The sequence below is a fragment of the Artemia sp. Qi Xiang Cuo genome, chromosome 12 (assembly GCF_049724085.1).
Source record: "Artemia sp. Qi Xiang Cuo chromosome 12, ASM4972408v1, whole genome shotgun sequence".
Lineage (NCBI taxonomy): Eukaryota > Metazoa > Arthropoda > Branchiopoda > Anostraca > Artemiidae > Artemia > Artemia sp. Qi Xiang Cuo.
Window position 1 is genome coordinate 34,129,871 of NC_142805.1, and position 24,854 is coordinate 34,154,724.

Here is a 24,854-nt window from a genome sequence, read left to right on the forward strand (position 1 = left end):
AAATTGGTCTCAATCAGGAAGCCTTATCACTATCTAAATTCACAAAGTGCAAAGATTTTCAAACACAGGTGTTTATTGTTTAAAGTTCAGGAAAGGTGCCCATTTCATACAAAAACATTGATTGAAAACGAAAATAGTCTTATCTCGGCTCTCCGCCAAAACAGGTAACTAGACTTTTCAAGTATCACAGGAACTACAATCTGAGAAAATAAATATCACAACGTGAAAAAAAAATGATAAACCATCCAGTGGTGGATCCAGAGAGGGGGGGCAAGGGGTACCCCCCTAAACTAGTCTAAAGTAATGTAATTTACCTAATTAACGCAAGTTTGCATTAATTAAACTTGCTCCTAACGTAAGTTTATCGGATCAACCTATTTTGCGCCCCCCCCCCCTAAAAAATCCTCGATCCGCCCCTGAAAGCATCACACCTATTCCACCAGTTATTAGAAGAAAAAATTCCTTATTTTCACAAATTTCATCAAATTTCATCCCCCCACCCCTTTTTTATAAAATCCTACATAGGCCAATCAGTTGAGTCCATTGTATATAAATAACAGATTGTCATAATGTGTATATAAATTAAGTCATACCTGTGATGGGACAGTTGCAAACCACTTGGTACACCAAGTTTTTTTCTGCTTTCGTCATTACGAATAATGCACTTTCTAACCATTTCTCATTGATTGACGCATATACAATAATCCATAAGTGCACAAATAAGCGGAAGGAGCTTTATGTTCGCACCGGGAATGAAGAGCCAGAAATCATCTGCGGTAAACTTACTGTTAATTATATAATCTGTGCTTCGGACATAGACTAATGACCAAACCGACGATGTTATTTTACGTGAAACTCATTTGGACTATTATTATTACAATAATTTAACTACTCCAGTCATATCGGGTTGAATAAAAACAAAGGATTGAATAAAAAAAACTACTAAAGGAAAAGTTCTAAATTACTTAGAACTAAACGGAAAAGCAACAAAGAATCCGTCCCGCTACTGTCCCGCTGACAGTAGGCTATTAAAGATTGGTTTCCACGAAAGGACAAAACAAGTACCGTAGTCATTGAAAAGGCATTTTCTTGAAACCGCAAGTGGACTAGAGAAATAATTTTCCCATCCGACCTATCAGTTCCATGCTTTTCAAAGTTCTTTCGTCAATAACAAAACACTTACTTCCAAGAAAGGCTCCGTAATAGCCTTCTCCTCTTTCCAATCCGAAGTGCGCCATATTCTAAGAGATTTGTCTTCTGATTGTGACGCCAAGTATTTACCAATTGGATCAAACGAAACACCTTTCACGAGACCAGTATGCCCTTTCAACTTCTTGAGAATTTCTGAACGTTGAAAGGAAGTCAATTAAAAAAAGCAAAAAGAACTAAGGAATCGAAATATATTCTACTAATCCATAATATTGCCTAGTACAGTGAAAAGAAAATTTACCTTCGCAACATTTTTAAAGCTAAGCAAATTTGTGTAGTCTATTTCTAGAGATTAAGAACCGGCTATGTTTTGATTTGTGACCCTCAGCTTTAGCAGACAGTTAACATAGGTTACAGCAAATTAGTCTCAAAGTTGCAACTGAAAAAAAGAGATTCCATTTCAGACAAAAAAATTATCTAGATCTTGAAAATTTCTTTTCTCTACGTGGTCCACTGTAATACTGGGACTAAAGCTCTTACACGTTAAAACAGGTTTAATAGGAAGTTAAGACCAAGCACCACGAAGGTATAGTGTTTTACTGCAATTAGAAAAACTAAAAAAAGCTTAATTCTATATTCCTGAATTTTGAGTTTCAATTAAACGCAAATGTTTCTTTGGACCCAACCTGAAGTAGGCCTGCAGAACACAGCTGTATGACACCAAGTTTCCGAAAACTTAATCAAGCGAACCTTTTGTGCCCTTGCGGCCAAATTGTTATTTGATCATTAATTTCTTGTGAAGAAAAAAAATTAGAAAACAAAATTACAAAGGATACTGTTTAGGTCTTTATTCTGCTCAGTAATGGCAAATGTTGCTTTTTGTGAGAGAGGAAATTGTGTCTCCTCTCTTTATCACCTTCCCATTCTCTTCGATTTTACCAATTATATTCAACAACCGATGTTAAGAAACAATGGAAAAAAAGACCTTGACTTACAAAACAAAAGGTAAGAGTAAAGAGTGTGAATAAAGCAAAGATATTAGAATAAATAGTGTTTCCAAGTAGATATCCAAGGAACAGGACCCCAGACAATTTATCCATTTTGGGGGGCCCCAGATGACCAAACAAGACGTCGGGTTCACCTAGTAAATTTTTTGAATATTTCTAAGAATTTTCCACTGTGAATAATTTTAATTTTACTAATGACTCATAAGAAACTTGTACTGCTATACAAGTTATATAAAGACAAAATCAGGCTAGACAAAACAAAACTTAAATTTGATTGGAAATAGGCTTCATGCCCCTGTTCGGTGGATTGTATAAGATATTAACCAATGTACTCTAGATTAATATTAGTTGAGCTGTCCAGAAATCTGGCCAGACAGTGTTGTCATTCGTCCTTGTGGTAGTTCAAATATTATTCGTCGCAGTATATGTGTATTTTAAGTTCGACTTCGATTCATTTTGAGCTCGACATCTTACATGAGCTAATTTCTGCTCGTTTAAGCTTGATATTGTTCTATAGTTTCTGTTGCAACAATATTTTTTATTCAATGAAAGCAAAACAGAATAGTTCAACTCAGAACAGACGTAAACACCTCAATCATGTGTATTAAAGTCCCCCCTCTTTTAAGATTCCTCTTAGGGAAAATCTCCCCCCTCTCGGAAAATTTCCCCGTGAAATTCTCTACATATGTAAAATTGTGCATCCAAAGAGAAAAAAGACAAATAAAAGGAGTTTTGTATTTGAAGTCTGAGACATTCTTCCCACAAAATTTCCTCCCCACAGAAAATTCTCACGCAGAAAACTCCCCCGCAAAAATGTCCGTATGCTTCCCAATAATAGATACTATTTATAAACAATAAACAAATTCAAACACTTACGGCCCTTTCCCTTAGGGGCTAGGAGGGGGGTCATGTCATCCCCAATGGTATACTTACGTTTTGGTCATGCCTACGTTTTGGGTCGGCACAACATGGTTGATCCAATCGAAATAACCCCTTCTTTTGAATGTAGAGCCGCAAAAAGAACAATCAAAAACTTGTTGACATTTTTACCAGTTCACGTATTGTACGAGTTCAAGTGGCTAAATGGTTCTTATGTTATATGTTGTTTTCTGTTTGATTTTTCAAATTCTTTTCCTTTTACCCTTAGTCTGTACTCCTCTGTTTTTGAGCGACCACTAATAAATTATTACTATTTTTTACTGAACCTTAAAATCATGAACCAAATAGCTACCTAAAAATTACATTCGAATGTCTTTGGGGGAAAATACGCATGAAAAGGGGGCTAATTGTCCTCCGTTCTTGATCCTTTATTCGATACGATCGTCCCTGAAAAAAATTACACATCCATGATCTTTAAATAACAATGAACGCCACACTGCCTTTCCTTTATTATAAAAACAACAAACTTGGAACTGTTTTAATTTTTCAATTTTAGCTTTAAAATGCAATTTTATTGGAAGTTTTATTTTGTTTTCATACGTAGTTTGCTGAGGACGGCTCTTGGACATAGAGCCGAAATATTCTGAAGGTTTGAACAAATTTAGCTGTCTTAGGCAAATTCCCTGTTGTTTTACTAGTTGCTGTTCTTATCCATGATCTTTCCGTTTCAATCTCCAAGAGACTGAAACCTCTACATTAGGGTTCTCTGATTGTTTTTTAGTTAAAAAGTGGTGCACATACCTTAAAGGGTGCATTTCATGCCAAAAATCCTAACTCTCATTGAACCTTCAGATAAATACAGAATTAGTTCTAAGGAAGGAAAAGGGGAGGGGGTGAAGGTGGGAACTGATATTTAATCTTTCATGATTTCAGGAAATATTTCTGGTCTCTATTACCAGAAGCCATAGTCATATTATGAAAGTCAAGAGTAACATTAAACCCTAGAATGAGCAGAATTCGCTCCGTATAGGAAGGGGGCTGTCCCTTCCTCACCCTCAACCTCCCCCTTATGGTCATAGAAACTTTGAAGGATGCTGATTTGATCGCAAATCGAGAGTTTTGGACCTTTTTTTCCAAGTCAAAGGTATTGAAAGCCGAACCAGACCCTGTCCTAGAACTGTTTTTGATATATGGTTCTTTTGTTACCCTTTAGGACATCTGATCGTAGTTCGGTGGGGATTTTCTGGGGGCAAATGAATTTTGTAAGTGTTTTATTTACTCATTTCCTTCAAAAATACAAACTAACTTCTCCTTCTTTTCTTTTTTTTTTAGCGCTTTGTGTCCCATTAAAACAACTCTCGATTTCCACGTGGAAAACCCTTTTTTTTATCAAACAGTTCGTGGTAACGAACTAACTGTAAATAAGGAGCGATCCGGCTCAATAGTAATCGAAACTCTAAACAATGGAATTTTGATACTAATAGATACATCAAAAGATTTGGATTTTTACACTGATTTCAAATATATAAGTTTCATGTTTAGTCTTATCCATCAAAAGTTACCGAGCCTGAGAAAACTTGACTCATTTTAGAAAAAAGGGGAAAACATACCCTAACAGTCTTAGAATCTTAATGAAAATCACACCATCAGATTCAGCGTACCAGAGATAACCCTACTGTAGACGTTTCAAGCTCATATATTCAAAAATGTTGAATTTTGTATTTTTTGCCAGAAATCACGGATGCGTATTTATTTTGATTTTTTGTCCAAAGGTAACCGTGTCGATTCAGTGGTCCTAGAATATTGCGAAAGGGCTCACTCAAACGGAAATTAAAAGTTATAATGCCCTTTTTAAGTGACAAAATATTGGAGGGCAACATGCCCCCCTCCCACATTCATTTATTCCCAAAGTCACCCAATCAAAATTTTGATGCAGTAATTTTGATCAGAATAGTCGAAAAATCTAAAAACCATGTCATTAAGGATGACTTAATCGCCCACAGTCCCCGGGGGAAGGGCTGCAAGTTATGAACTTTGCCCATATAGTATTGGTTATTAGGAAATATACAGACGTTTTCAAAGGAGATTTTTTCTGGACGGGGGGGGGGCGAGTAGAAGGGTTACACGTGAGGATCTTTTTATGGAGGAATTTTTTATGGGGGAAGGGAATTTTCTATGAAGGGGGTGCCGGATTTCTCATCATTATTTAAAAAAACAATCAGATATTAAATGAAAAAACAAGTTTTTTCAACTGAAAGCAAGGATCAACAATAAAGCTTAAAACGAACAGAATACATATTCTAATTAAACGGCCTTTGTGATTCAAGGTTTTTTTTTTTTAAACTGGAACAAAATTCAAACTTTAGCGTAAAGAGCGTGGTATTGACTAGAAGCCGAACCCCCTCATATACGTCATAATTTCTGTTCGTTTTAAATTTTTATGTTTCTCCTTATTTTCAGCTGAGAAAACTTGTTTTTTTTTTTATTTAAAATTTAATAGAATCAAATATTGTTTTTTGTATGGGTGACGATGACAATCCATATCCTATATCTTAAAAGACATGATCACATGGCTTCTTCGCCTTATCACGGGGTATTATCACATGAACCCAATGATTTCATAGGGACCCTATGTATGCGTGTTTATCAAGCCCATCTATTCCATAGATATGACTTTTAAAATGCAAACTGTTCTCTCTTTTATTTTGCAGCTTCAAGATCAAAGGAGAAGAATGACGAGGAATAAAAGACGTAATTTTTCAATTACTATTATTTACCTTTCAATTTTTCAATCACCTTTCAATTATGAACCAAATAGCTACTTAAAAATTTCATTCGAATGTCTTTGGGGAAAAATGGGTATGAAAAGAGGGGTACTTGCCCTCCATTCTGGATCCTTGATTCGATACGATCGTCCCTGGGAAAAAAAAAATACACATCCACGACCCACGATTGGAAATTTCCCGCTAAGCCGAATTTTCCATGGGGAAGAATTTTTCGGGGGGATTTCCTGGGTGCAGTTGAAATTTACAGGTGTTTTATTCGCTCAATTCCTTCAAACATACAAACTAACTTTTTCTTCTTTTCTTTTTTTAGCGCTTTGCGTCTATTAAAAATAACTTTCGACCTACGTAACTTCGTGGTAACGTTGTTTTTATATTTAATAGAAGCAAACATTGTCTTTTCTATGGCTGTTGACGACAATCCATATCCTATACCTTAAAATACATGATCACATGGCTTCTTATGATTAACTGCCTTATCACGGGGCATCAATCATGTGAATATTAATATTTTCATAGGGACCCTATGTATGCGTGTTTATCAAGCCGATCTATTCTATAGATAACACGTTTGAAAATGTAAGCTGTTCTCTCTTTTGTTTTGCAGCTTCAAGATCAAAGAAGAAGAATGACGAGGAATGAAAGGCGTTATTTTTCAATTGATCTGATGTCATCCAGAGCTAGGTCTCTATTCGTTGGATGTTGATGAATAAACAACTGAACAGCTAATTTCTCGTTTTCGGCTGTGGGCCAGTGTCAATTGCCCCGCCCCCCCCCCCCCAAAAAAAAACAAAAGTGTGGAGCCATTTTAAATAAGCAATTTATAAAAAAATAAATATATACACAGTTGTTCGTTTAAAGAAAGTAGATACAAATTCAAGGACGGTAGGCTAATGATGTATCTTTTCTGTGTTTCGTACTAGATTGTCAATGCTAAAAACCATCAGCAAATAATTCTAAAGCCATGATAATGCAAATTAGGCTGTAAAATGTTTAAGAAAATAATAGAATGGAAATGTGGCGTACTAAAAAGTAACTGAATAAATGGCATTTCATAGATGTTTCATCAATATTTAAGCTATTTCTAAAAATGGCAACTCCGTAAGACAATATTTTCACTTAATTTAACAAAAGAATCTAATACTGAAGATCCATCTTAAAAAGAAACATAAGTTACGTACGCATATTTTGTTACAGATAAAATTCTGCGGGGAAAAATGCTAAAAAATAAGTTTTAGAGTAATACGGCTCAAAAAAAGGCTGATTGAGACAGGATAACCCAAAAGGGTGACAGGCCCTCAAAAAAACTAGACCGCATTGAAAAAAAAATAAATAAAAGGTAAGAAGATACGAAAGAAAGGATAGTCCAAATCTGGTCAAACGAAAAGGAGAAGGACAACGGTATCTCCAACGTCATTTCATTGAAGATCTCCGTGTAACCTTTTTTTGGTCCAAAGCGTGCAGTTTAAGCCAAAAATATTCTAACATAGCCTGCTGTTATAATAATATTCTATCAGAAATACAACTTCCAGCAGTTCCACAATCGCTGGTAATTACAAATTAGGAATTTTAGCTCAGACCTAAGGTCTAGGCTCAAACCGTAGCAAAGCAGGTACAATCAACAAGGGCCTAAGGCCCAAGGGAAAGTAGACCAAGAACCATCGGCAAATGAGGACTTCGGTCCTCGCAAATGTTGAACAGAAAAATTCTTGAATAGGATAAATCAAATATGTCCTTACCTGGCTTTGATGACCTCATATCCCATATTATGATATCATTATCAATGGAAGCTGAAGCTAATCTTGCATCATTTGGCGCCCAAGTAATATCAAGAATATCCCCTTCGTGACCGAGTAAAGTAGCCTTACAACGCCAAGATTCGGTAGTTGCCAGGCTGCTCCCGAAAACTGTCCCACCTAAAAAATGAAAAAAAACTAATGAAACAAAATAAACGTTAGCCTAATAATGCTGGAAACAGTGTTTTTTTTGGCAAAATGATTGTTTTCTTACCAGATATTATACGCTTAAAATACCACGGTCATCAACAACTAAAAGTGATTACATTGTATTTGTTTTTCACGGTTCTAAAATACAATCTTTGTACACACTGCTATCAATGAACCTTGTCAATTTGTGATTTCCGAGCAGCTCCCACAAGTCTCCATTCCAATATTTTTCAAATTCCAACCTCAATTTACGCCAAATACACCAAAAAATTGCAGTTTGAAAATTTCAACAGCAACGGCTTAAAACCTCTTATAAAGAGCTCTTTACTTGTATATAGCTATGTCCAAATAAATGGGTTTTCTGCACTTCTCATAGGTTTGCTGGAAAACAAAAATAAAGCTTTTGATTTTGTTACAAGAACGCTTTTTCTCCGAAGATTAAATTTTATAAAATATTTAAAAATTACAGTAATTAAATAGTGCGGATACAATTAAAAATATAGTACATACAAATTTTCTGGAGAGCTGCACATACTGCGACATTGTTGTCCCAAGGCTGATCATTATTTAGAATTGTACAGAAGTGGGGGTTTTCAAAATAAAACAGTTATGCTCTTCGTCCATGTGGTTGTATCTCACACTTGCTTGCGACTATTTCCAAGATTCCCATCTTCAATCAGTGTTACTCACTTGTAAAAAATTACACCCAACAGTCCCACACAGGAGAAACATATATTCTTAACAATGAAAACACGAAAATTCCGATTGGGTATGATCGTTTTTATGTAATGCTACAAGCTACCCTGTGATATTGTTTTCTTTTATCCTCCACGCATTGCTTTTTTGTCAATTAATTTTAAAAAACTTTTTCTGTTTAGTTTTTCTGTTTGCTTTGCAAATTTCTGTTAGTCTTGGGTTTCATTTATTTATTGTTACAGATATGGGGCAGTCATGTGCTACGTAGATTTGGATTGTAGATTTATGCTTGGATTTGTATCTGTTTTTATTCACGTTTGGTTTAACTGAGCTCTTTACTTTTTTCTGAAACACTTATTTTGTGGAAAGTTTTTTTTAATTAATTTCTGTTAATTTTATATTGACATAGTGTTTTTTAGGGAGAAAGACTGAACCTCATCTAAAGTTAAACAACCATTCCTTCCATAAAAAAACCTTAAATACCTCCCGGGCTTAACTTACAACCCTTGCCCCAAATCCTAACCCCCAAAAGCCTTGTTATATGATATTTAGACTATTTTGAACAGAATGAATGTCTCAAAATTTTTATTAGATGCATTACGGGACAATAAAACGTGTGTGTGGGAGAGCGGAGGAGGGGGTAGCTGCCCTCCGATCACTTTGGCTCTTAAAAAGAGCCCTAAAGCGTCTGATTACCATTCCAATGAGACCCATCCGAAGTTTATATAACCACGCTTTCTATAAAAACTTTATATGTCCCCAGGGCACAACTTACAATCCTTGCCCGGAGGGTTGGGGGGATTTTTTATCCTCAAAAACATAATGTCCAGACCTTTCTGGTACGCTGAACAAAATGGCTATCTCAAAATTTTGATTGTAAGTGTTTGGGGAAATGATGGGCATGGGGGGCCATTTGCCCTCTATCACTTTCGACTAATAAAAAAGGCTCTGGTCCTCTCAATTTCCAATCGAGTGAGCCCTTTTTGAAGCTTCTGTGACAACTCATTCTATAAAAACCTTATATGCACGAAGGTTATAACTTAGGACCCTTGTCGTGAGGGCTATGGAGGGAGGGTTGTCATGCTCAAAAACTTAATTGCCGGACCCTTCAACTACGTTCAACAAAATGGCTATATCAAAATGTTGATCGGAAGTGCTTGGGGAAATGATTGGCGTGGGGTTCGACATACTAACGGGAGTCCATATATGGGCACTGGCCTACTAACGAGAGTGACGCAACTAATATAAGGAAACAGGATGTTGTCGGAACATATCTGACATCATTAATTTCCAGAAAGGATGATATATAATTAATACAGACTTCAATTACTTTGAACTAATTGTGTACTTCGATTGTGTAAGAATTGATGACATAAAAACCAATAGGCTTCATAGGAATTTAAAATATATCTGTGCACAGTCGCCAGAACATAGGAAACGTCAGAGATTAATTAAAATTTTAGGGTATTTGAAAGTAGAAACGAAAAAGGTAAGGCATATCAGGGGGTGCTAACTCTATTATGAGATAAATGTTATATTTTATCTAGGTGGTTCTCGACAGTGTATTGTAAAATGCACAAGTATCATTTAAGCAGCGCGATCAAGATAAAATATTCTTTAAGATTCTAGTATACTAAAACGTTGATACGAATGGTGATGTAAATGCCAAGAAAGGAATTTTAATAAAGAAATCCAGAAAAATCCATAGAAATCCTTAGAAATCAAATAGTGAGATGATTATAGTTTTAAAGCATCAAGGACCGCAAGCATCAATGACCCTAACCACCATGGACCTCCATCTCCAAAGGTCTCCTATCCCCAACCTCCATGGGGCCCCCTCCCCTCAACTTTTTGGGCCCCTCCCCCAACTTTTTGGGTCCCTCCCCCCATTTTTTAATACCCTTTTTGAAATTTTTTGTTTAACTTTTTTAATTATTTTTTAACATGATGTATTTTTTTCAACTCTTTTTAAATGTCTTCGAATGAGATAGAACACTCAAAACATAAGAAATTCACATTTAATATTTGCCAAATTCAAAATGAAGATGATATAGATATTTTAGTAGTGACTTTTACTGTTAGAAAAATAGTGCTTGTAGCAGCACATTTTTTTTTGGACTGAATTTATTTTTTGGACTTCGAAATTATTCAACTTTTTTTTACATATCTTAAAATGGCATGAAATATGTTTGCGGCTCTACCAATCGTACTCCAGGCTTGCTCATATACACGACACGGCTTTCCCACTGGCACCCTATGGCAGGTCATCGACACTACCTAGTTTATTGCATGTATTAAATCAGTATTTTTACGCAGTGGAAAGATAAACACATAATTCATATCTTTAAAAAAGTGAAGATGAGGGAATTTAGGAAAGTGTTTTCACATGATAGTGTTATTGTAGCATTGAATGCTGACATGGAGAAGTATTTGAACTATGAAACAAGCACAAATGGTAGCACTATCGGAAACATGTGCGTGCGTTGTCATGACAGTCAAGAATTACATTTCTTTGGAGTACCAACAAAATTCAACTCATATGATGGTGGATATGCGAGATTGAGATCCCTGGAGATGATTGCACTCAAAGAGAATGCCAACATAAAAATAATAGCTGATGAGGAGGGGATCTTCTTGCTAATGCTAGTGGTAGCACGTTTGCCAGTGTTAAACCCTATCGTCAGCTTTCGGGTATTAGCATTCAAATGAAAGTAAAGGGGAAAAAAGGCCTACTCTTCTATTAATATCATAAACCATACCTTGTCTACATGTCGGACCTGTTACCTATGTAAAGATAATGTGATAATAGACAGTGAAATTGCCAGAAAAATAAAAAGGGCATTTGCAGAAAATATCACTATGGAATATAAAGATGAATCGATGAAAAACAAAGTGCCAGCAAACGTTACTGACATCATTGATCAAACAGTCAATAAAACAAATAATACCAAAGACGAAACGCATATTGAGCCTGTCCAAAGACAGACCAGTAAAAATTGTGCATGACTCTAAATGGAATAATGATTATTCTACTGATTACGAACTTTTACGAAGGAGCCCCTCCCCTCAACTTTTTGGGCCTCTCCCCCAACTTTTTGGGCCCTTCCCCCATTTTTTAAAACTTTTTTGGAAGCTTTTTAACTTTTTTTCTATTATTTTTTAACATGATGTATTTTTTCAACTCTTTTTAAATGTCTTCGAATGAGATAGAACACTTAAAACATAAAAAATTCTCATTTAATATTTTCCAAATTCAAAATGAAGATGATATAGATATTTTAGTCGTAACTTTTACTGTTAGAAATATGTTTGTAGTACCACCTTTCTTTTTTTTGGACTTAATTTTTTGTTGGACTTTGAAATTATTCAACTTTTTTGTACATATCTTAAAATGACATTAAATATACTTGCGGCTCTACCAATCGTCCTCCATGCTTGCTCATAGACACGAAATGGCTTTCCCACTGGCACTCTGTGGCAGGTTATCGACACTACATAGTTTATTGCATGTATTAAATCAGTATTTTTACGCTGTGGATGGATAAACACATAATTCATATCTTTAAAAAAGTGAAGATGAGGGATTTTAGGAAAGTGTGTTTACATAATAGTGTTATTGCAGCATTAAATGCTGACATGGAGAAGTATTTGAACTATGAAACAAGCACAAGTGGTAGCACTATCGGAAACATATGCGTGCGTTGTCAGGACAGTGAGGAATTAAATTTCTTTGGAGTATCAAAAATTCAACTCTTATGATGGTGGATATGCGAGATTGAGATCTCCGGAGATGATTGCACTCAAAGAGAATGCCAACATAAAAATAATAGTTGATGAGGAGGGAACATGGTGAACTATTTTATGGAACAGATTCAAAATGTCCAAAGTTGTTCATTGATATTAATAATTTATGATAATGTATCTACCATATATTTATATTGATATTCTGTATGTCAATACTGCATTAAAAATATGTCATCTATTACTTTGTTATATTCCCATTATTTCTAGGGTACGCTAGAGGTTCATAGAGGTTTTATTAGAAACTGAGATAGGTTAACAGATACACATACACAGAGAGAGAGAAACACATACACACACACACACACATATATATATATATATATATATATATATATATATATATATATATATATATATATATATATATATATATATATATATAGATTCAGACATGCAAACCGTCCAAGACAGACACTGGAGCAAGCAGGCACCCACCCAGACACACTGGCTTAGAGAAAAACAAAAAGCAAGTAACACACTTTTTCTTGAATTCACCTCTTGAATACACAATACAGAAATTTCATTCAATAAATTATGAGAACATTGTAAGTAAGTAGCAAACTCTTTCTTGAATTCAGCTCTTGGATACATAATACAGGAAATTCTTTCAAGAAATCATGAAAAAATTGTAAGTAAGTAACAAACTATTTCTTGAATTCGCCTCTTGGGTACATAATACGGAAATTTTAATCAAGAAACTATGACAAAATTGTAAGGAAGTAACAAGCTCTTTCTTGAATTCACCTCTTGGATACACAATACGGGAATTTCATTCAAGAAATTATGAAAAAATTGTAAGTAAGTAACAAACTCTGTCTTGAATTCGCCTCTTGGATAAAAAATACAGAAATTTCCTTCAAGAATTACGAAAAAATTGTAAGTAAGTAACAAACTCTTTCTTGAATTTGCCTCCTGGATACACAATACAGAAATATCATTCAAAAAATTATGAGAAAATTGTAAGTAAGTAATAAACTCTTTCTGGAATTCAAATCTTGGATACACAATACAGAAATTTCATTCGAAAATTAGGAAAAATTGTAAGTAAGTAGCAAACTCTTTCATGAATTCACCTCTTGGATACACAATACGGGAATTTCTTTCAAGAAATCATGAAAAAATTGTAAGTAAGTAACAAACTATTTCTTGAATTCGCCTCTTGGATACACAATACAGAAATTTCATTCAAAAAATTATGAAAAAATTGTAAGTGAGTAAAAAACTCTTTATTGATTTCACCTCTTGGATACACTATACGGAATTCTCATTCAAGAAATTATGAAAAATTGTAAGTAAGTAAAAACTCTTTCTTGAATTCGTCTCCCAGATACACAATATAGAAATTGCATTTAAGAGACTATGACAAAATTGTAAATAAGTAACAAACTCTTTGGTGAATTCGCCTCTTAGATACACCATACAGAAATTTCATTCAGAAAATTATGAAAAAATTGTAAGTATGTAACAAACTCCATGGATATAGAAATACAGACATTTCATTCAAGAAATTAGGAAAAATTGTAAGTAACAAACTCTTTCTGGAATTTCCCTCTTGGATACAGAATGCAGGGATCTTATTGAACAAACTATGAAAAAATTGTAAGTAAGTAGCAAATTCTTTTTTGAATCCACCTCTTGGATACGCAATACAGACATTTCACTCAAAGAATTATGAAAAAACTGTAAGTAAGTAACAAACTCTTTTTTAATTTCACCTCTTGGATACACAATATGGACTTCTCTTTCAAGAAATTATAAAAAATTGTAAGTTAGTAACAAACTCTTTCTTGAATTCGCCTCCCGGATACACAATGCAGATATTTCATTCAAGAACCTATGACAAAATTGTAAGAACGTAACAGACTCTTTCTTGAATTCACCTCTTGGATACACAATACAGGAAATTTTTTCAAGAAATCATGAAAAAATTGTAAGTAAGTAACAAACTATTTCTTGAATTCGCCTCTTGGATACATAATACGGTAATTTCATTCTAGTAACTATGAAAAAATTGTAAGTAAGTAACAAACTCTTTCTTGAATTCGCCTCTTGGATATACAATAAGGAAATTTCCTTCAAGAAATTATGAAAAAAATTGTAAGTGAGCAAAAAACTCTTTATTGATTTCACGTCTTGGATACAAAATACGGAATTCTCATTCAAGAAATTATAAAAATTCTAAGTAAGTAACAAACTCTTTCTTGAATTCGTCTCCCGGATACACGATACAGAAATTTCATTCCGGAAGCTATGGCAAAATTGTAAGTAAGTAACTAACTCTTTGGTGAATTCGTCTCTTGGATACACAATACAGAAATTTCATTCAAGAAATGATGGAAAGTTGTAAGTAAGTAACAAACTCCTTGTTGAATTCACCTCTTGGATACACAATACAGACATTTCATTCAAGAAAGTATGAAAAATTATAAGTAACAAACTCTTTCTTGAATTTCCCTCTTGGATACACAATACAGAAATTTCATTCATGAAATTATGAAAAAATTGTATGTAAGTAACAAACTCTCTTGAATTCACCTCATGGATACGCAATACGGAAATTTCATTCAAAAAATTATGAAAAAATTGTAAGTGAGTAACAAACTCTTTTTTGATTTCACCTCTTCGATACATCATACGGAATTCTCATTCAAGAAATTATAAAAAAATTGTAAGTAAGTAACAAACTCTTTCTTGATCTCGCCACCAAGATACAGAATAGAGATATTTCATTCAAGAAACTATGACAAAATTGTAAGCAAGTAACATTCTTTTTTGAGTTCACCTCTTGCATACACAAAAATTATGAAAAAATTATGAGAAACAAACTCTTTATTGATTTCACCTCTTGGATACACAATATGGAATTTTCATTCTAGAAATTATACAAAATTGAAGGTAAGTAACAAACTCTTTCTTGAATTCACCTCCCGGATACACAATACAGAAATTTCATTCAAGAAACTATGACAAAATTGTAAGCAAGTAACAAACTTTTTCGTGAATTCACCTCTTGGATACACAATACAGGAAATTCTTTCAAGAAATCATGGAAAAATTGTAAGTAAGTAATAAACTCCTTGAAGTCACCTCTTAGATGCAAAATGCAGAAATTCCATTCAAGAAATTGTGAAAAAATTGGGATTTCCTATCTCACGGAAAAACGGGTCAGACCGGTACAATGACAGTCTGACAGATTTACCGATTCCTTGTAATCTGGAAGTGGTGTCAAAGCCTGGGAACGCGTGCAGAAATAGAATTGCACCACACATGTCCCTTAGTTTTTCTTTGATGGATTAAATATTCCATAGATTATGTTCCTTTGAAGCTTTCGTCTCGGGTCTGAAATACAGACATTTTTGGGTGGCAGTGATATGATAAAGAAGAAGGATAAGGAGGTCAGTGTCGTTGCCGATGAGACACGTCAACTGAGTTCCTACAATATGAATGGCTGTGGTTGCAATCAGGACATGCGCGTCAGCATAGGCATGTTGTACCAAAAAACCTGCTGAGGACAATTTTTTTCCTATTGCTAGAGTTATCCGCTGCTTGTTTGTGCAGTTTAGCAAGAACTCTTTTTTCTTTCTTGTTAACTTTGTTGTACCAGTGAATTCTACCACTGGGCACTGTTTACCCCTGGAACGTTTGAGGTGAGCCATACCTTTCGTCGAAGGACCATTGTCATATCCATCAAAAATACCGAAGCTTTTCCAAATCTAGTGGTGACATACTTGACGTAACTTTCGCAAATGAAGTCAAACGTAGAGTTGGGTTGCCAAGTCAATTTCTGGAGCAGCCAGCAACCGTCAACGACATAGTGGCATGAGTCTAAGCGCTCATCCGAATGGTCCCATGAGGCCTTTCGAATTGCGTTTGACAGAAATGGTTTGTCGACATGACGCGGAACTTCATAGGATCCAAAAAGGGATGGGGGATACGTATGAAGCTCATACGACAAAAGGTGTCGAAGATCGAATTCTCCCCGGTTCGCCACCAGAGTTAAGCGCTGGAACAGAAGCCTTTGGTCTACACAAGGCAGTTCACCATCGACATTAACAGCTGATTTGGATGCCATTGTAACAGCCTTGTCTTTCTTCCGGTACGAAAATGAATCAGCTGCCTTCCCAGTCATTACGTCTAGAATTCGGGCTCCAACTTCTTTCGCGGTATCCACATCTACATTAGCTGATGCAGTTACGCCGGTAACGATGTTGAGGAGCCATTCGTGTTCTCTGAATGGAATTAGGGTTCGCAAAAAGTCTAGGACCGCCTCTGTGTCATCAGTATCTCTCTTCATCCGCCACTGGAACGTTTCGACGTGTTACGTGTTAATCACTTGTTGAGTAACTGAGGCTAGTCAGACCTTGCATTAAGGCATTTACTTCAGCACAGATCGGCATCGAAAAAGCCCATATCAGAACTGAGTTTGTGTGATCCCCCGTCCACGAGTTAGTTTACCTGTTGTCTTCAAACTGCGCATTAGAGCTTGCTCAATGACTAGATCCGGTGACAATCCAGCCAAGTACCAATCGCTTCTTCTTATAACAAACTGATCAATTTTGAAACTTGAGTAGAGCTCTGGATTGTTTTCTTTCAGGTCAACCATAGTCTGGAGATAATCGAGTCTCCAAACGTACCGAAATAACAAAAAATCGAAAAAAGGATTTTTCACCCCTTTCAGCAGCCCCAGAAGGTTTTCCCGGCGGGCGATTTTAGAGGATTTTGGATATGTTGTTCACGATTTTTTTCTGATCATTTTAGTGTAAAACAATCTTCCTAAATGTCAAAACTGAAAAAAACTATTTTTCGCCCCCTTCCACCCCCTTTAAGCAGCCCCATAAAGTTTTCCAGGCGGGCGATTTTAGCATATTTTGGATATGTTGTTCAGCGACTTTTTCTGTACATTTTGGTGTAAAAAAACTTTTGTTGCAATTTTGTCCGGGTGGACCGACTTTTCTCCGTACTTTTACTGGACTAATATGCTTATCAAGTTTCATGCGCATCAGGGCCTTTTCGTGCGAGGGTAAGTGGCCAAACTACAAGTATGTCGACCTAGAATGAGGTGGGAGGAGGTCATGAGGAAAGGTTTAAAAAAAAATTGGAACCTCTTGGGAATGTTTAAAAAGGGAGGCTTTGAATAGAATGGAATGGAAGAGGAGAGTACGTAGCTGTGTTGTTCTCCGGCGACTTGATGCCGCAGTGACTTGTCAGTAGTAGTAAGTGGGGCTCATGTTGCAAACACATCTAAAAACCTTATCCCCATGTTCTGTTGGCCCATGGTACTTGTTGCATAAATTTCAACTTATCGGTAAATAAAGAAATCTGTAAAAAAAAAAAAATCTTTCAACCTTTGTAGCTGCTATTACTTGATAAATTAAAGGAGAAATGTATCGTTTCACAATACCAGTTTGGTTTTCAGAGGCAACGCTGTAGCGTTGCCTATAGTAAAGGCCATACGGCTCCAATGTTTCATTATTTATTTATTATTATTATTTTTTTTCCCCAGAGGCACTTCATATGGAAGGGGTCGTCGTAGAAACTTCAAAGGGAGCTCATTCGATTGGAAATCGAGAGTTCTAGTGCCCTTTTTAATAGTAGAAAATGATTGCAGGGGAACTAGCCCACCCCCCTCGCCATCATTCTCCCAAACACATCCAATCAAAATTTTGAGAGAGCCATTTTGTTCAGCGTGGTTGATTTCCTCATAGAAAATATGTTTTTGAGGAGGACAGTTCCCCAAAACTCTCAGGGCAGGGGTTTTAAGTTATGCCCTGGGGGCATATAAGGTTTTTATGGAAGGCGTTGTCGTAGAAATTTCAAAAAAGGCTCACTCGATAAGAAATTCAAAGGGCTAGTGCCCTTTTTAATACTCAAAAGTGATTGGAGGGCAACTAGCCCCCCCACGCCCATCATTCCCCCAAACACATCCAATCAAAATTTTGAGATAGCCAATTTGTTCAGCGTAGTTGATTTTCAAATAGAAATTATGTTTTTGAGGAGCACACTCCCCGACAACCCTCAAGGCAAGGGTTTTAAGTTATACCCTGGGGGCATATAAGGTTTTTATAGAAGGCGGTGTCGTAAAAACTTCAAAAGGGGCTCATTCAATTGGAAATTTAGAGGGCTAGTGCCCTTTTTAATAGTTGAAAGTGATTTGAGGGCAACAAACCCCCTTCTCACGCCACCTTTTCCCCAAAAACATCCAATCAAAATTTTGAGACAGCCATTTTATTAAACATAGTTTTAAGTTCTGGAAATTAGGTCTTTGAGGATGACAACTCCCCTACAGCCCTCAGGGCAAGGGTTGTAATTTAAGGATTCTCCGAATCCTCGTCATTATTTCTTATGGAAGGGATGCTCGTATTAACATTAGAGGGGACTCATTTGATTGGAAATTGAAAGTTCTTGTTCATTTTTTAAGAGTCAAAAGAGATTAGAGGTCAACTAGCCACCCCCCCCCCCCCTCCTCCACGCCCTCCTCCAATGCATCAGGTAAAAATTTTGAGATAGACATTTTGTTAAAATAGTTCAAAGTTCTGATAACAAAAAACTCCGGTGTCGCCACAGCCCACCAAGGTCCGGGGGTACCTTAGGCGTTGTAAGTTATGCCCTGGGGGCATATAAACCATCAAACAATCATTAAATAAAAAATAAATGCAAACAAACATACAATAGATATTAATGTAAAAGTAATAAATAAATTTGGTGCTGATATTTACGTAAATTAATAAATAAATTTCTGCTGGGTGGAATTTAACGCGGGGCAATTATCAGCAGGAAAAGCAAATGTTCTTTGAGGGGGGGGGGAATTTCCCGGGGTGGATTTTCCAAATTTGAATTATTAAGGGAAAGGACGACTAGACCCATTCGATAATATTCTAAATTTTGCATCTTAAAGTAACAGGAATAAAGCATCAACGGAAATGTCAGAGATAGCACTTCAGGTTTCTTTAGACGATGTTGTTCGTGTCTTAAAAAAAAAAAAAAACATTTTCAAAAGACAGATTATTTTAATTTGCATTACTTTCTCTGAGGTTGCTCAATTATGCATGTGGGGGGGGGGAACGTCCCCCCACCACTGTCAATGCTAAGATTTCAGTTTTTATCTCAAGGCTTAAAAATGAACGCAATGCGATAAAAGTATAACATATATAAAGAATTATATATGCACATAACACAGAACAATTAATCAAAATTGCATATTATGAGTTGAGGCTCACCCAAATGATGACCCAGGGGGCTCACCATTCCACAATCTATGAAATCAATCCTGCAATAACTGAAAATATAAAGTATTTTTTAGTATTTTAACGTCTTCCAAAACTCAAACGGTCCATTATTCTACAGCCCAATGATTCTGTCTAATCTCGTAAATCGGGAACGGAGGAGTTAAGTGAAGTTCCGCCCCGTATTGGATGAGTCTCCAACCTCACCCTCCTCCACCACCCGCCGCCCCCACCCCAAAGACTTTAATAAGGTAAAGTTTTGTATGGGTAGAACACAAAGTAAATCTATTATAATTATCCAATTATAAGGTTAAAATACATACTCTGTGATAGATGCAAAATTGCTTTGGTACACAAAATCCTATGAAGGTCAATTTTCCAAACAGTCGTGATCCCTTTGTGTCAGCAAGTAAAATGGTCTAAACCCCCTTATTGGAGCTATTTTTTTCAATCCATTCACTGTTGTCAATCGCTGTCCACAAGTTATGCAAGCTGTATATTTTTCATATATAAGGTTTTTATCAAAGAGGTAACCGTTTAGACTTTGAAAAAAAAACCTCATTCGATTTAAATTGAAAGTTCTAGATCCGTTTTTTAAAGTCAAGAATAATCGGACAGTAAGCACCTTCCCCCCATGCCATACAAACTTGAAACTTTTTGCAATCGAAAACGAACAAAAATCAATTAAAAAAAAAAATTTCCGAAAAATAAGTTTTTCAAAGAAAAGTAAAGGCCATTTTAACTTAAGCTCAGGAGATACAAATACCTATTAAAATTCAAACTCAAAACGACCAGAAATTACTATTAAAGAATAAATAAAACCTAAAACGAACAGAAATTAAATAAACAATCATAGCAAATAACATACAACAAGTAATAATATAAATGAATAAATAGATCTTAAAGCGAGTAAAGCTTAGATTGAATATGAAAATTAAGCTTAAAACAAAAAAAAATATTTTGCTATTAAAGCATAAATGAAACTTAAAACGAAGAGAAATTAAATAAATAATCAATACGAACAATTATACAATATATATTAATGTAAATGAACAAATAAATCTTAAAACAAGTGAAACTCAAATTGAATATGCAAATCAAGTTTGAATCGAATAAAAATAACTACAAACAAGAATTTGGGTATCGAGTTTGGGTAGCAGAGTACTACAGAAGCCTAAAACCTACTGCGTCATTGGCGATTTACTGAAAACGAATTATATTACAAATGTTTTCTTTTGTACTTAATATTGAAAATAAATATTAAAATTACAGTAAAATTTTGAAATGATGAGCTTTCAGCAATTAATATCATTATACATCAAATATTCAGTTTAATTTATTAGTTCTTTCCAAGATTGGTCAAGATAAATACACTACAAGCAAAATTTGGATACTGCCCCTTCTTTAACTGTAAAAACCTAAAGCCTTCTGCGTCATTGGTGCTTCACTGAAAATGAATTACTCGTATATTACAAATTTAATCTTTTCCAGTTCTTACAAAATTGAAAATGAAGATAATAATTACAGTGAAAAAAAATCTTGTACTGATAGATCTTTCAACAATTGATATCATTATATATCTAATATTCAATTTGATTTTGTTTATAATTTCCAAAACTGTTGAAGACTCATATAGTTTTCAGTAAGGCGCCAATGACGCAGCAGGTTTTAGGCTTCTGCAGTGAGGAATATATTTTCTTTTCGTTTTAAGTTTTGTCGTTACTCCTTATTTTCAGTTGGAAAACTTGTTTTTTTATGTTTAATTTCTGATTTTTTTTTTAAATAATGCTGGGAAATCCGAAGCACCTTCCCCCATGAAAACTTCCTTCATGGAAAGATCTTCCCACATTTCCACATGTGGAAGCAAACTATTTTACAAAACTTTACAAAAATCAGAAAAGATGTCGTTAAAGAAGATGTCTTCAATGTATTTTCACGTCATCAACGCTCTCCCTTCTCTGTTGGTATGCGTATGAATCTAAACTATTATACTTGAAATAACTCTGCAATATTTTTCGGCTGTCGAGGTATAGCGTCCATATTACAGCTTAAGTAAAAAAAATAAACATTTCTTAGAGGGAGGGAGATTTTGGGATAAATTCACCACTTCCTCCCCCTCTCAAACTATATTTGAAGGAGCATAAGCGTAGCATATATTAAATACGTAACCTAACGTAACCTAGGTACCTTTTTCTCTCCCTAAACCCCAAAAAACAACAGTTAAAATATCGTAAACGCATTGAAAGCCACGCTATGCATTGCATTACTCTGTAGCGGACTCTTGAATTAACCCGCTAAAAAAAAGTTTTTCGTGACTGGTTTCCTTGTAAAGACCCATATAGTGCCCAAGTACCTAAAAGTCGAAGAAAACAGCAAATTCACCTCCCCCTAGATTTTGAAAGATATATTTTGCCTCCCCCCCCCCATAAGTTTTCATGAATTGGCGTCCCAACCTAGCAACTCTTTCCAGCCCTAAAAAATGTCAGAATATTTTCGCCTCACATTTTTTCGCTGTCCTGACTGTGTTGCCTTTGGCAAGGTGCTGCATTGGGTTCTTTTTATTAATAGCAATAGTAAAGTTAAAAATATATATAAAAAAATGTATAGTTAGATTATTAGGATTTTGCGCAATTTGATTGAGGCGATCGAAAAAATCCCATGCTGCTAGGCTGGGATAGATTTGGAAAAGACTAATAAAGGCTCATTTAGCTCTTTTGCTCATGCCCTTAGCCAGTTTTGCGCAAAAAAAAGAAAACAACAGAGAAACAAGACTGTGAAGTGTGCATATTTATATGTTTAAGATTAACCCAGTAATTTCCTAAGTATTTCCATTTAATTGGTCCATTTCAGTATTCAAAAAAAAACTCCCTCTATACGTGCCTTAACTAGTTATCAACATACCATGCATTGATTCAGAGGCTTAAGAGCTTCAAGTGAGCCAATTACTATGTCTTTTGCAGCGGCTACAGAACAGAAGTACCAGCAACATAGCAATCAAACTTCAATATACAAATATTAAATTATATCTGAATATTTAAATTATATCAATACCTGTACTTCTAGTTTTACAAGAACTTTTTTAAAGTCAAAAACATATTCTGCAATCTTTCTTAAAACCAAAAGCTTTTGGGAAGATGTGCGGTACCCAAGAAGGGTACACATACATAATTATTTAGGGGAGGGGGGATGATTCTTACAAATATCTTTACCGGTAAGTTGCATGACACTTATAGAGGCTTCGGGGAAGAAGGTCAAATCACAACCACTTTCCCTTGCATAAAGACTAGGGTTATATCAAAGCAGACACTTCACTTTATCAGCTTCGTGAGGTAACTATGAAAAGAAGAAGAACGCAATTACTATAGAGAATACTTTTATTCCTCTAATCCATATTTTTATTTTAAACCATTTTTTAGTTCCTACTTAGATTTAGATTAACTTTAACGTATTTTTGACGCTCTTTTTTTTCTAAAAGAAAATACTTAACTGGTACTGATATATCTAAGGTTCTTAGAACACATCAGACAAAGTAAAATAAGTAAATACTTTCAAAAATCTAATTATACCGTTACAGAAAGACTTGATATTATCATTATATCTGTACCCAGTTTTATCAAGAAGTAATTAGTCAGCTACTAACCTCCATACTGACTTAATTGCCAGATCATTACCAATTTGTCATCTCCAGCTGAGGCTAAGTAGTCTCCTGAGTGTGACCATCTAACGCAGTTAACATTAGCTACAAAAAGAAAAAACAAAGATGAGAATGCGAATAACTCTTATCCCTTTCATATATCTCTCAGGGAGAGCCGAATCTCCAAGAAGCAGCCGGGGAAATTAAGATGTAAAAAAAAAAGAATATAAAAATATATAAAAACCATGGATTAAAGTAAAATTTGGTAAGCTACAAGAGAAACGTTTCACATGTGACCAAATAAAGCTTAAAAATCATTTCTGAGTTTGCTGATGGTGTAAACCCTTTTACTACACCTTTCTGGTAATGTCTGGGTTTACATTGATTAATTAAAAAAAAACTTTCCGAAAAATAAGTTTTTCAAAGAAAAGTAAAGGCCATATTAAACTTAAGCTCAGGATATAAAAATACCAGTTAAAATTCAAACTCAAAACGACCAGAAATTACTATTAAAGAATAAATGAAACCCAAAACGAACAGAAATTAAATAAACAATAATAGCAAAAAACATACAACAAGTGATAATATAAATGAATAAATAGATCTTAGAGCGAGTAATGCTTAGATTGAATATGAAAGTCAAGCTTAAAACGAGAAACAAATATTTTGCTATTAAAGTATAAATGAAACTTAAAACGAACAGAAATTAATTAACAATCAATGTGAACAAACATACAATATATATTAATGTAAATGAATAAATAAATCTTAAAACAAGCGAAACTTAAATTGAATATTCAAATCAAGATTGAATTAACTGAAAATTAACACACACACGAACTTTGGTATTACATTACTGCAAAAGCATAAAACCTCTTGTATCATTGGTGCTTTACTGAAAACAACACTTCGAAATGTTTCCACTTTTATAACTCTAAAGAATCAAAAATTAATTAAGATTTTTTGGGAAAACTATAAGTATATGTATATTAAATAGACCATGCACATTTTTTTCAGTAAAATCATTTGAATTTTTTTTTCAGTGCAGTAAAAATTATATTCTGGCTTTTAGAAAGCATAGGGGTTTTGAACCCTACTCACATTAATTTATGCTCGTTTCGAGTGTGACTCTAATATTTATTTTAATTTTTGTTCGTTTTGGGTTTCATTTATTTATTGATATTGATTTGGGGTAGTTGTATGCTTGGTAGATTATATGATAATCCGGACGCCAGGTGTTGAAAATGTTAACCATACCACGACGGAATGGAGCTGCTACGAGAATTAGGCTACCCTCCACCCCCTAAATTGACCATGCGGATTCAAAAATACCAATGGCACTTGCTTGCGAGTGGTGGAACACTCCGAAACTTGACATTTTATTATATTTTGGTGTTTCATGCAATATTGCAGGTTTCACAAAGTTTGAGGTGCAGTTTTTCGCTCAAATAGAAATGCCTAGAAGCCATAGAATGTTTTCATAACAAACTAGCACGATTAGCTACAAAAAATGGCAGAATTAAAAAAAATGGCAAAACTATATGAGTCTTGAACAGTCTTGGAAAGTATAAACAAAATCAAATTGAATATTAGATATATAATGATATTAATTGTTGACAGATCCATCAGTTCAAGATTTTTTTTTAATTGTAATTTTTATTTTCATTTTCAATACTGTAAGAACTGGAAAATAATAGATTTGTAATATATGAGTAAATCGTTTTCAGTGAAGC

At 34.8% G+C, this 24,854-nt stretch overlaps 1 protein-coding gene across 1 annotated transcript in view; it reads right to left on the reverse strand.

Moving 5' to 3' along the window:
* The window catches only part of Hira (histone cell cycle regulator-like protein), a 127,366-nt gene that overhangs the window by 81,745 nt on the left and 20,767 nt on the right, over window positions 1-24,854 (reverse strand). The window contains exons 2-4 of the mRNA XM_089098002.1: window positions 23,128-23,226; window positions 7,558-7,734; window positions 1,184-1,344 (exon numbers count right to left, since the gene is read on the reverse strand). Coding sequence (XP_088954128.1) covers window positions 1,184-1,344; window positions 7,558-7,734; window positions 23,128-23,155 — 366 coding nt within the window. The 5' untranslated portion in view covers window positions 23,156-23,226. The remainder of the gene's footprint in view (window positions 1-1,183; window positions 1,345-7,557; window positions 7,735-23,127; window positions 23,227-24,854) is intronic.